The sequence below is a fragment of the Danio rerio genome, chromosome 24 (assembly GCF_052040795.2).
Source record: "Danio rerio strain M-AB ecotype USA chromosome 24, GRCz13ab, whole genome shotgun sequence".
Lineage (NCBI taxonomy): Eukaryota > Metazoa > Chordata > Actinopteri > Cypriniformes > Danionidae > Danio > Danio rerio.
In genome coordinates, this window is record NC_141044.1 from 1,665,057 (window position 1) to 1,678,794 (window position 13,738).

Consider the following 13,738-nt stretch of genomic DNA (forward strand, 5'->3'; position numbering starts at 1 on the left):
ATAGTAATGTAACGTCTAATGATGTTACAGCTTGACATTGTGTGGACGTTATGACTTCTATCAGACGAAGGGTTTTGGTTGGCATATCTGACGAATAAATGTCAGTATTTGAAGTCAACTGGTTTACGATGTTGGCTCGACGTTGGATTTTGGTGACTTTCTAACACAACCTGAAATCAACCAAATATCAACATCTAATGATGTTACAGCTTGACGTTGTGTGGACGTTACCACTATGACATCTATCAGACATTGGATCTTGGTTGCCTTCCCCAACGAATAAACGCCAGTATTTGACGTCAATATGACGTTGGTTTAAGCTGTTGGCTTGACATTGGATTTTGGTCACTTCCCAACACAACCTAAAATCAACAAAATATCAACATCATTTGATGTAGACATTGGACATAAAAAAACGTTTGTCCTTAGATGCTGGCTAGACATTGAATTTTGATCACTGGACGTTACAACCTAAATCTAACCCTAATATTAATGTCTTTTATGTCATAAGATATTAATATTAGGTTAGATTTAGGTCATGAAGTCAAGTGAGCAAAATTCAATATCTAGTCAGCGTCTAAGGAGAGTGTTATGCCTGCTCAGAAAGTTTTTGCTTGTCTAGAAAATGCTTCTTGATTGAAGTTTTTAAGAGATATTTGGAAACAACCAAAAAGTCAAGTAAAAAAAAAGCATTTTTTGCAGTGTAGATTAAAGGGACAGTCATTGAACAAAATACATTTTCTGTTACTTTTCTCAATCAAAATGATGTTGAGAAGGTTGTGGCTTCACATCCGGGGAATGTTTGAATTTATTTACCTTATTTATTTAATTTATTTTAACTTATTTTATTGATTTATTTAATTTATTTATTTATTTATTTAACATTGAATGCAATGTAAATAAGATTGGATAAAAGTGTCTGGCCAATGCACACATGTAAATGTTTGTCCTGGAGGTTCAGTTTCATAAAACCAACACGTTGCATTGAGCTGATATTAGTCTTGTTTTCCAGTATTAAATATCTACTGTAAACTTTCTGAAAGAAAGATGCACTTTATAAGCTCATTACTATCTTGAGAAATAACAAAAATACTTTGTACCGTCAACATGGCAAAGACAAAAGAAATAAGTTATTATTAATTATTTTTTCAAGGTACTCTGTTTAAAAAAAGTGTTGAAAATAAATCTGTTAAACTTGGGAAATATTGATTTGTTCATTTTCCCTCAGCTTAGTACCTTATTTATTAGTGCTCGCCACAGCAAAATGAACCACCAACTCATCCAGCATATGTTGTACAAAGCGGATGCCCTTCCACCTGCAACCCAGTACTGGGAAACTCCCATACACACTCATTCACACACACGCTCATACACTACGACCAATTTTATTTTTAGTTTATTCAATTCCCCTATAGTGCATGTGTTTGGACTGTGGGGGAAACCGGAGCACCCAGGGGAAACCCACGCCAACACGGGGAGAACATGCAAACTCCACAAAGAAACATCATCTGAATGAGCTGGGAATCAAACCAGCGACATTCTTGCTGTGAGGCCACAGTGCTAACCACTGAGCCACCGTGCCATCCCTTAGTCTTGTTTTCCAGTATAAATATCTACTGCAAACTTCCTTAAGAAGCTCAATACTTGTATCTTGAGAAATAACAGAAATATCATGTACCGTCATCATGGCAAAGACAAAAGAAATTAGTAAGAAATTAATCTTTAAAATTATTGCTTAAAATGTGTTGAAAATAAATCTGTGAAACAGCACTTGGGAATATTAATAAAATAGTTCAAATGGGATTGGAGGGAGAATAGTAACTGTATAGATAAATGCAGCAAAATGAAGTGAGCTTAAGCTTAAAACACGATGAGGTTAGATCAAGAAAACTGCTGTTTTGTTCTTGTTATAAGCAAAAACTGTTTCATTTTATAAGATATTTCAATTATTAGGATGAAAGTCATTTGGACTCTTAAGATACTGTATACTGTTTTAAAAATGCGAGCTGTTTTAGTAGTGGAAAACAAGTAATAAAATCAATGTCGCGGTGCAGCTTGGAGAAGAATAAAACAACAACTTTGCTTTGTCCTTTTCTGAAAAAAAAAAGAGCTACAGTTGTGCACCACAGAAAGAGAGTTGAACATTATTGGAGCGAGATGAGAGAGAGCAGATGATGACAGAATTTTCATTACGTGCTGAACTGCTCTCTTAAACCGGTTTTAAATGGTCTACCCGTAGCAGGAGCTGTAACCTGAGCTTTGTTGTGTTATTGTGGAACATGTGCGCGAGCAACAGCCCATTAACCTGTGCGATAAAAAACTAAAGAGCTGAACAGAAGTGTTCTCCACCTGAGCTGCTGAAACCAAAGACAAAGGTCAGACTCACATCCACACACACTGGGTCAAAAACCAATGCGTCCACACAGAAACAAGCACACGCTGTCTGGAAGTGAGAGGAATACAGTCTTGATGGGAAGCATTAGTGTAAAATGCATGCAGTTTACTTTGTTAACACATGCTCATGATGTTTTGTTCTAGCTTTCATTAAAAAAGCATGATCCACTCTGACTGACATCATCTAATTATTAAGCTCCTCCAATCACCTGTCATATAATTGTTGCAATATTAATTGCTATCCAAATGTTGTTTACGGTGAGGCAGTGGTGCAGTAGGTAGTGCTGTCGCCTCACAGCAAGAAGGTCGCTGGTTCAAACCTCGGCTCAGTTGGCGTTTCTGTGTGGAGTTTGCATGTTCTCCCTGCCTTCGCGTGGGTTTCCTCCGGGTGCTCCGGTTTCCCCCACAGTCCAAAGACATGCGGTACAGGTGAATTGGGTAGGCTAAATTGTCTGTAGTGTATGAGTGTGTGTGTGTGTGTGGATGTTTCCCAGAGATGGGTTGTGGCTGGAAGGGCATCCGCTGCGTAAAAACTTGCTGGATAAGTTGGCGGTTCATTCCGCTGTGGCGATCCCGGATTAATAAAGGGACTAAGCCGACAAGAAAATGAATGAATGAATGTTGTTTACAAAAAATAGTGTAAATAGCGTGCGTTTAGTAGGTGCAGCTCTTTAAATATATTCCATAGTTTATTCATTTTCTTGTCGGCTTAGTCCCTTTATTAATCGGGGGTCGCCACAGCGGAATGAACCGCCAACTTATGCAGCACATGTTTTACTCAGCGGATGCCCTTCCAGCTGCAACCCATCTCTAGGAAAAACCCATACACTCTCATTTACACACATACACTACAGATAATTTAGCTTACCCTATTCCCATGTGTTTGGACTATGGGGGAAACTGGAGCACCCGGAGGAAACCCACGCCAACACGGGAAGAACATGCAAACTCCACACATAGAAATGCCAACTGACCCAACCAAGGGTCGAACCAGTAACCTTCTTGCTTCTTGCTCATCACATGAGTCCTATACTGATGTGTTTTCTGTTGATTGGGATTCACCAGTATTCAATATGATCATACAAATACATGTATAAGGCTAAAAACATACTAATTCCTGATGGATAAAACTGCATGTTACTGTATCTCATTTCAAGAACTAATAGCACAGATTTGTAAGTATTTGGGAAGTATTTTACAAATGACAAATATATATTCCCTGATTCCTGAATTCTGGGATGTACTGCATGCTGTGAGACGAGTGAGATCTGTTTCCAGCTTATTACTGGTAGAACAGGGAATGCTAAATTGAGGAAGGAATCAATTGTGAAGTAGGGGGAGATGGAAAGTGTCACATGAGGACGGATTGAGAAGTATGATGGGTTAATGGGGGTTTCAGTAGCAGAGAGCTGAGGGTTGAGGGGTTGTAACCTTACCATACTCTATTAAGTACGTTCAGCTACACACACACACACACACACACACACACACACACACACACATACTCACACTAAATTCTGATTAGTGTAATGCAATCTCGATATCAGAACTATGACATAAAAATTAAGATGTTTCAATTGGAAAATATATTTAAATCATTGATATTTGTTGTGCTGATTTCTTTTTAAAATTTCAGTAATAACAGAAACGAACAAGCAAGAGCTGTAATGCCACAATGAGAGTCTAATGAAAATGACAATTTAGAAAAAGCAGAAGAAAAAAATGGATAATGTGTACAAATGCCAAGATTTAATTGCTATTAAATTAAAACTTGTTCCCTATTTGTGGATATTAAATTAAAATTTGTTCCCTATTTGTGGCTATTGAATTGAGATTTGTTCCCTATTTGTGGATATTGAACTAAAAGGATTCCCTTATTTTAATGAAATAGCGTTTACATAATTAATAATCCAACTATATTAAGACAACAAATGGATTTGTGGCCTTGATTTAACTAAAACAGAAGAACTAATTAATAAAAAGTGGTCAAGAGTTAACAAAACAAAGCAAGCAAATGGCAAAAAGGTCTCACTAGTTAACATTCTAGCTAATAATGATCAGTGCATTTGTTGCAGCTTTATATATCTTTGTAACTGTTACTGTATTGCAATTGTTCACTTTTAATTCACTCATGTGCATTAAACAGACAGATGCCATTAGATTAATGCACACTTTAGTGTTTTAGTTATTAGTTCACGTCAACTAATGGAAGCTAAATGATAAATGCTACAAAAGAAATTAATAACAAATGCTTAACTTGTGCATGGCCATGGCATGTATTTGTTATAAGTGTTGGGCTCTGCGTTAAAAACATCACAATGAAAATTATATTTATGGAGCCAGGATCAGGCATCCTTCTGAAAGCTAAATATTGCATATTTTTGTGTTTTGATTTTGCGGTGAAATGTGACCCAGACGTGTTCCTGACAGGCGTACTGAAATTCACCCGCCTTCATGTTCTCGGCACACTTGACAAAAACATGATATGTAGGTCACAATATGGAGGAAACAGCCCTGTCTCAAAGCCTCAGGCGCCTGTCATGTGATTGTCAAGAGAACCTGCCGCACCGTCAATGAATTCAACACAAACACACACACTCACATTGGCTTCGGTGGTTTATGAGGACTCTCCATAGGCTTAATGTATTTTACACTGTAAAAACCATATATGTTACCTTACCCAACCAATACCTCTAAACCCAACCCAAAATACCCTGTTCAGTATGAATTTTTTTGTGTGTGTTTTGCATTATGAGAACACAAGGCATGTCCTGACAAACCACTGTGTAAAACCTAGGTCACACCAATGCCATTATACAAATTTATGTCCTCATAAACCACCACAACCAGCCTAAAAGCCTCAGGCGCCTGTCATGTGATTGTCAACAGAACCTGCCACACTGTCAATGAATGTGAACACACACACTCACATTGGTTTTGGTGGTTTATGAGGACTCTCCATATGTTTGATGTCTTTTATACCGTAAAAAACCCGTATTATATTGCCTTTCCCCACCATAATCTCTAAGCCCAACCCAAAATACACTATCAAGTATGATTTTAGTTATTTTGAATTATGAAGACACAAGGCGTGTCCTAATAAACCACTGCAGCAATGTAAAACCTAGGTCATACCCATTTCATTATGCTAATGTATGTTCTCATAAACCAAAAACACCAGCACAAAACACACACACACACACACACACACACCCACACACACACACACACACACACACACACACACCACACACACACACACACTCGTTTTGGTGGTTTATGGGGACTCTTCATAGGCTTAAAGTATTTTATACTGTATAAACCACTTATTATATTGCCTTACCCTACCAATACCTCTAAACCCAACCCAAAATACCCCATTGAGTTTGATTTTAGGTGTTCTGAATTATGAGGACACAAGCCATGTCCTAATAAACCACTGCAGCATTGTAAACCCTAGGTCATAACCATGTCATTATACAAATGTACGTCCTCATAAACCACCAAGTAATAAATCCATTTTGCAGTGCACACACACACACAGACATGTATCAAAAGAAAAGAAAAGGAGATGAATATTAAACAAAGATCTTCAGTGTATACAAAGATTTCATAATAGAGTAAAATCAAAAACCTCTGTCCATCTCCATTCAGTATTATTGCTGTGATAAACATCCAGTTTTGATCTCAGGAGTAGAAGAGTCTGTTTTTCTCCGGGGTCTGCAGACGGTTGAGTCGGGCCAGTTGGGTGGGCGATGGAGGCACATCTTGCCGAAATGGGCCTTTGGGTGGAGTAGGAATCGGTGTTTGGTTTGGGGTTGGTTTCTCCTCCATTGTTGGCAGCTTAGTTTTAGCCTCCTGCTCTTTGCGCCTCTGTTCTTGCCTTAGCAGCTCCTGGGTTTCCAGCAGGACTCGGGCATTCATGCCGGTGGGGGTGGGACTCAGGTACCCGTTGGCGGTCCGGGACCCCTGGTGGATGGAATAACGTGAGTTTTCTTTGGCCGTCTGGAAGACATCGCCAGGAGGATAGACTTTCTCCCAGGAGTCTTGAGACACGGTGCTAGGGTTTTTACGGGGTTGTCTGTGAGGAACAATGAAGAAGCGGTCAGATATGGAAAAAGTCCCCATATAATATTTTAACCAGATGTGGAATGACATGCAATAAAATGTTCCTGTTTCCATGTGAATGGGTCAGAGATGATGGCGTCCCATTTTGGTGCATCAATTAAGTGATTTTATATGCATGGAAAGCATATTAAATGCAAGTAAAGTGTGTACTTCAATGCGTTAAATCTATTAAACATGTCAAATTATAGGTGAAATAATGTTCCATTGACACATACTGTATATACTTGCATTAAAATGAAAGGACATCACAGTTTCCTATAATCAGAGATTCTGCCCTAACTGGCAGCAGGGGTGAAATTTTGCAATTGAAACAACTGTATAGAATCTATGACATGGAAATAGAGATTAACCATACTGTTGTAAAAAAAAAAAACCTGTTGTCAATTGGAACTATTAAGTTGACTCAACTTTATTTTAAAATATGCACATAGTCAATTTACTCAATATTATAAGGCAAGGAGGTTTACTCACTTTTTAAAGTCAACTAATCATTTTAAAAGCAATGGGTTCACTCCCTTTATTGAAGTAAACTCAATTAATCACTTTAAAAGCAATGTATACATTCACTTTTTTAAAACGTAAATCAACTTTAAATCCTTTAAAAGCAACAGATTTACTCACTTTTAAAATGAACAAATTGCTTTAAAATCAACAGATTTAATCACGTTTAAAGTAAAGTCAACTAATCGCTTTAAGTGTAACATATTTATGCACTTTTAAAAGTAAACTAATTACTTAAAAAAGATTACTAATCTGTTTAGTGGAAAAGATAGGGTGTAGTTCCTATTCTGCTCTTAAAACAGTTTGGAGTAAAGAGCTAAATTGTGTATTTAGCGAAGAACATTGCAAAAAAAAAAATTTGCAAAAACTGTAAAGTAATGCCAAGTAATCTAGGAGTGCGCTTAATACAATTTAAGATTTTGAAATGTTTTAATTGGACTTCGAGAAGGCTTTTCAGGCTTGGGTTGAAGGACTCTGCTCAATACTGGAGATGTGAAAGAGAGGAAGGAGACTTGATGCATGCCCTATAGTCCTGTTCTAGAATTCAGGAATTCTGGGCTAAAGTGCATAATTACATTCAGGATGTTTCAGGATGCTGCTTTTCATTTTGTCCTAACATATATGTACTCAGAGACCTGTTCGTGTTGGGATCTGGTGTAAAAATGTCTGAATGGATTCAAATAAGTATTATGATTGGAAGACAAATCATTATGAGGGGATGGCATTCAGCAGGTCCACCATCATTTCAGAAATGGGTTACAGAAGTGGGGAAGGTGGCAGCATATGAAAAAATGACATATAGATTACTAGATAAATTGGATGTTCATCAGAGAAGATGGGGAAACTATTTGGCATTTTTGGAGAATGAATGTGGTAATTGTGGTGAGACGCACAGCAAAAGTGTAATTATCTCATTTGATTTATTTATGTATTATTATTATTGTATTGATATTGTATTCATGTAAAGTTTTATTTTTTATTCATTTATTTTTACAATTATTATTACTATTAATATTATTTATATTTACTATTATTATTACTGTTCTGTATGTGTGTTTTTTTTATTTATTTTTGTTCTTGAGTCTTATGTTATTTATCTGTATTTACTAGATTTATGATAGCAACATCTAATGACAGCCACTGCCACTGTTGGGGAGGGGAGGGAAAGGTGAATGTTAAATGGAAGTCAAATTTGTAAACTGATTGAACTGTTAAATTGTTGAAGAAAATAAAAATCACTTTAAAAGCAACAGACTTACTCACCTTTTAAAAAAGTGAAGTCAACAAATCACCCTAAACGAAATGCATACTGATGGTCACTATGTAGAGGGCCCGTACAAATTGCCTTGGGGCCAAGTTCGGCCCATGGGCCACCACTTGAATAGCCCTGGTATAGCGTATTTGGCCAGTAAACAACCACCTAGCACTAGCACTCCCCCTAGCATCATGCTAGTGACAGCAAACACCCCTTATTTCAGCATCAACTCCTGAATTCTTGACTATACTACAACATTTGTGCATCTCCTTCTGAAAGCTGTGCTCTCTTGTGTGAGCTGATGTGTGAAATCTCCACAGAAGTGCACGCGCACACACACGTACACACATGCTTTCAAGATTGCAAAGCCGCTGAGGTGTGAATGTGGCTTCATTTATCCGTGAAGCGCAGGGATGTGGCATGCTAGCTCCTTCACATTCCCACTTAATGGATCCTAATAATGGAGCGGTGTGAAGATGGACACGGTCTGAGTATGGCTGCCATGCTGACAAAGAAATTTGTAGGTTTGATATTTCTGTTCTTCTGGGCGAGATGGGGATCCAACCCGGGCCGTCTGTCAGATGTTTAGCAGTTGATAGGCTGGTATGGATGAACACTGAGGGAACCTGTTATTCCTTCTCTTGATGTTAAGTATGCTAGAAGGCCACACAGTGAGTGTTTAACTGTTTATATACCACACAGAACTGGGTTTATATGTGTTCTGAGGGCCGTTTATTCAATTCACCCATAGCGCATGCGCTTGGACTGTGAGGGAAACCGGAGCACCCGGAGGAAACCAATGCCAACACGGAGAGACTGAGAAACACCAACTGACCCAGCTGGGACTTGAACCAGCGACCTTCTTGCAGTGAGGACACAGTGCTAACCACTGAGCCACCTTGCCGCCCTTTCTCAGGCAAACAGTGCGCAATGGATTTGGCATGGTTTATAGTTCAAGGTTTAAAACAAACACCCGACAGTAAATGCGAGCAAATATAATAGTAATTCTAGCTCCATCAAGCACCGCTGAATCTTGTAGTTTCATGCACTACGGCTCACATTGTTTGGATGATAAATAAAAATCAATGGCTTTGAAAATGAATACACATTACATTCAAGACTGATTGTGTAAAGCATATTATTTCAAGTCAAACGGCGTGAATCAAGTATTTTCAGCGAAATTGACTGGACGCCAATAATACTGCGGTGATTACAGTTCATTGTTGCGTTTCATTTATCAGTAAGTTGCTTTTTTTGCAAGCCGTAAATATTAAAAGCAGATCCCAGAAGAACACTGAAATACTGAGACAGCACACGGCACACTTCACAAGAGACAATGGTGTTAGAAAGAAAAAAAAAAGATCAATCTTCATGCTCTTACAGTCACACATGCACACCTGTTATTGAAACGACAGTGAAAATGAGCAAAATGCTAATTTATTATCACTCTGACAGAAATAAACCCATCTTCTATGTAAAAAATGATGGGTATAAGACAAAAGGAGGCTTTATGTTGTAAATAATCTTGTGTTTCTAGACCAATTAGTTCACATCACTGCATTACCAGGAGCCACAGGTATTAATGCTAGTATCATTTCTTTTTTACTCTTAAAGTGCTGGTAGTCACAAAAAACAGTTATAGCTGAAAATAGGGTTGGGCCGATAGAGGATGCTATCGTCCATCGGCGATGGCCAATAGACAACACAATGCTGAGCCGGCATCACCAATGCTACGCACCGCCCCCATTGCAAACCCGCTCGCGAAAAATACACACTCAGGCCCCGTTTACACTAATACAGCTCAGTGTTAAAATGGCATGTCAGAACAAAAATGATCCACATCCACACCGTGTTTTACAGAGCATTTCTGAACAGCCCTCTGTCCACTGAAAACACACAAACACACAAACAGACACAGCCACATGCTGTCATGAGCTCCTTTGAGCTCCCGAGAGCAGTGCCATCGGACAGTTTATCAAGGATGTACCACTGGATTGTGTCTGACTATAGTTGTTAAAAGTGATATTCAGACATCCCAAGTCTCCCGGAAGTTCTGGGAGTCTCTAAAGTCTCCCTCCTGGTCCTCCAATAAGTCGCGCACCTTTATGACCCCCAGATCCCTCCTCGCTCTACAGAAAACCCCCCCAACCACCTGCTTTTCACATGATGACGATGCCATCATCCATAACGATGTTTCACATTAGACATTGTACGATGCCAAATTGGTCGACATCGCCCAACCCTAGCTAAAAAGCTTTATGTCTGTATGCAATGTTCATAAACACATCAAATAACATTTACCCTCCTTTACTAGACAAACAGCAAAACATGAAGGTAACCTCAATTTGCTCCAAGTCATTTAATCTGAGTTATGCATAATTTAATGCAGGGGTGTCCGAAGTCGGTCATGGAGGGCCGGTGTCCTGCTGAGTTTAGGTCCAACTTGCTTCAACACACCTGCCAGGATGTTTTTTGTATATCTAGTAGTTGCATTGTGTAGAACCTAACACTTTTTCCAGTGTTATTTTGATTCAAGACCATAATGGTACATTATTATTATTATAACCAATATGCGCATATAAATTAAATGAATAATAACTTCATCAATATTCCATGATATAAGAAAGCCCTTAAGGTTAATGCCAGAAAAAGAGCCAATATTTTGAGTCTCTCCCGCAACAGATACAGTATTTATGAGTATCAGGAACGCAGCTGGTGTGCATCACAGTTTATCAAAAGGACAACAGATAAACACACGGAGAACAATATTATCTCAACACCTTGAGTAATGTTTTCTATTTGTTAACAGGAAGCAGAACGAGAGTCTGGAACGTGGGACTCGCATCTTATCTGGCGGAGTGTTGCCGTATTAATATAACGCGCAGCTGTTGCATGAAGTTGCGCTCTGTTTCACATGACTTCCATTACTGCTAATCAGCGCACACTTGGCTTATCTGTCTCCTTTTCTCTTCCTCCCTTTTCTTTCTCTCTAATCCACCTCCAAAAAAAGAATCCCATCATTAGCCAAGTGCTAAATCTAAACCCACAGGGTAAACACACGGTCAGAGCATGTAAAGCTTGCTTATAATCCAAAGATGTGATATGACTGGTGAAAAAAAAACAGCTTTTGGTACATTTTACATTACTAATAAGTAGCGCCAGGCAGAGTCTGCAGGTAGATTATTGGATTTCCGTGCAGAATTTTGTAACAAAATTATAATAATAATAATAATAATAATAATAATAATAATAGTAAAAATTTGTGGATTTCTGTTCAATGATTTTGAGAGTATACTAAATAAAAATAACACAAAATAAAAAATAATAAATTTAATCAATCAATAAAAACTAATAATTATACATTTTTATATATTATTTTATTGTCCATATCGCTTTCGTCAAGCTCTCCCTTTTTTGTTTTGTCTCGTCTGTCTCATCTCGCTGGCTTCATTTGTCTAGTTTGTGTCATTTTACTTGCTTTGTTCATCTCGTCTTGCCCGCTTCGTTCATCTCGCTCACTTCGTTGGTTCATGTCACTCGCTTAGTTCGTCTCATCTCGCACACTTCGTTCGTTTATGTTGTTCATCTTTGTTCATCTCGCTCGCTTTGTTCATCTCGCTCGCTTCCTTTGTTCATGTCGTTCACTTTGTTCATTTGTCGCTCGCTTCGCTCGTCTCCTTTTGCTTGCTTCGTATGTTCATGTCGCTCACTTCGTTCATCTCATCTCGCACGCTTCGCTCATCTCGCTCGCTTTGTTCGTTTATGTCGCTCTCTTCGTTCATCTAATTTCGCTCACTTCGTTCGTTCATGTCACTCGCTTTTTTCATCTCATCTCGCTCGCTTCGTTCATCTTATTTCACTGGCTTCCATCGTTTATGTCGCTCGCTTCGTTCATCTCATCCTGCCTGATTCGTTTATCTCATCTTGCTGGCTTCATTTATTTATCTCGCTCGCTTTATTTGTTTATGTTGCTCTCTTCGTTCATCTAATTTCACTTGCTTCGTTCGTTTATGTCACTCGCTTCGTCCATCTCATCTTGCTCGCTTCGTTCATCTCATTTCGCAGGCTTCATTTGTTCATCTCGATCGCTTCGTTCATCACGCTCGATTTGTTCGTTTATGTCGCTCACTTCGTTCGTTCATGTCACTTGCTTCAATCGTTCATGTCACTCGTTTCGTTCATCTAATTTCGCTTGCTTCGTTCGTTCATGCCGTTCACTTCGTTCATCTCATTTCGCTCGCTTCGTTCGTTCATGCCGCTCGCTTTGCTCATCTCGCTCACTTTGTTCGTTCATCTTGCTCACTTCATTTGTTCATCTCGCACGCTTCGTTCGTCTAACCTCACTCGCTTTGTTCGTCTCGTTTTGTTCATCTTGCTTGCTTTGTTTGTTTCATTTCGCTCACTTTGTTCATCTCGCTCGCTTCGTTCGTTCATCTCGCTCGCTTCGTTCGTTCATTTCACTCGCTTTGTTCGTCTCGTTTCGTTCATCTTGCTTGCTTTGTTTCATTTCGCTCACTTCATTCGTTCATCTTGCTCGCTTTGTTTGTCTCATCTCACTCGCTTCGTTCGTCTGGTTTCGTTCATCTTGCTTGCTTTGTTCGTCTCACTTCGTTCATCTCGCTCGCTTCGTTTGTTCATCTCGCTCGCTTCATTCGATCATCTTGCTGCTTTGTTTGTCTCATCTCACTCGCTTTGTATGTCTTGTTTCGTTCATCTTGCTTGCATTTTTCGACTTATTTCGCTCACTTCGTTCGGCTCATCTTGCGCACTTCTCATTTATTTTTGAAAAATCGCAGGAGGGTAAATAATTATGACCTTGACTGTATAAATGTACACACATTTACATAAGTAAATAAACAGACTAAATGCTGGGCTAAAAAAAAGTGTGTAGAAATCTCAGCTTGGGCCGACTAATAAGTGTGCATCTCTGCAGGGTCCTCCAGAGGACAGGGGTCATTTCACACCAGCTTGACCCAGCTTGACCAAGCTATGAGATTATGGCTGGAATGCATATCAAAGGGCCGCCGTCCGTGCTCCGTTTCCCAAGGGAAAGTGTCAAAGCTTGCCGGAGGATTCCTCCTAAAGCCTGCGCCTTCGTCTGAAGTTGGCTCGATATAGACAGCGACACTGAAGATGCTTAAGGCACTGAGAAATAGTGGAAGCTGACTGCCTGAATTGATTAACTGTCATTATGTCTGCATAGTGTGAACTAGTGAATGTCAGGCTCTTAATCGACCCCCTGATTTTCTTTCTCTGGGGAAGCAGCGACGAAAAGAGTATTGGATGAAACTATGGGATTTTTGGATGCAATCCCCCCCACCCTCATTTCTGTGGTGCATGCTGGGCTTTGTCATTGCTTGAGGGGGGACTAATTCTGTAATTGTACATATCCTGGTTACACCGTTCCCAAAGCCAATGAAAACAAGCGCCGTGCATGTGGGTTAGACCACACACAAACAC

General features: G+C 39.2%; 1 protein-coding gene across 2 annotated transcripts in view; it reads right to left on the minus strand.

The window, feature by feature from the left end:
- Window positions 1-2,982: 2,982 nt before the first annotated feature.
- The window catches only part of pard3aa (par-3 family cell polarity regulator alpha, a), a 647,780-nt gene continuing 637,024 nt past the window's right edge, over window positions 2,983-13,738 (minus strand). For both annotated transcript variants that reach the window (XM_087309010.1, XM_087309009.1), the window contains one exon: window positions 2,983-6,475. In XM_087309010.1, coding sequence (XP_087165136.1) covers window positions 6,082-6,475 — 394 coding nt within the window. In that variant the 3' untranslated portion in view covers window positions 2,983-6,081. The remainder of the gene's footprint in view (window positions 6,476-13,738) is intronic.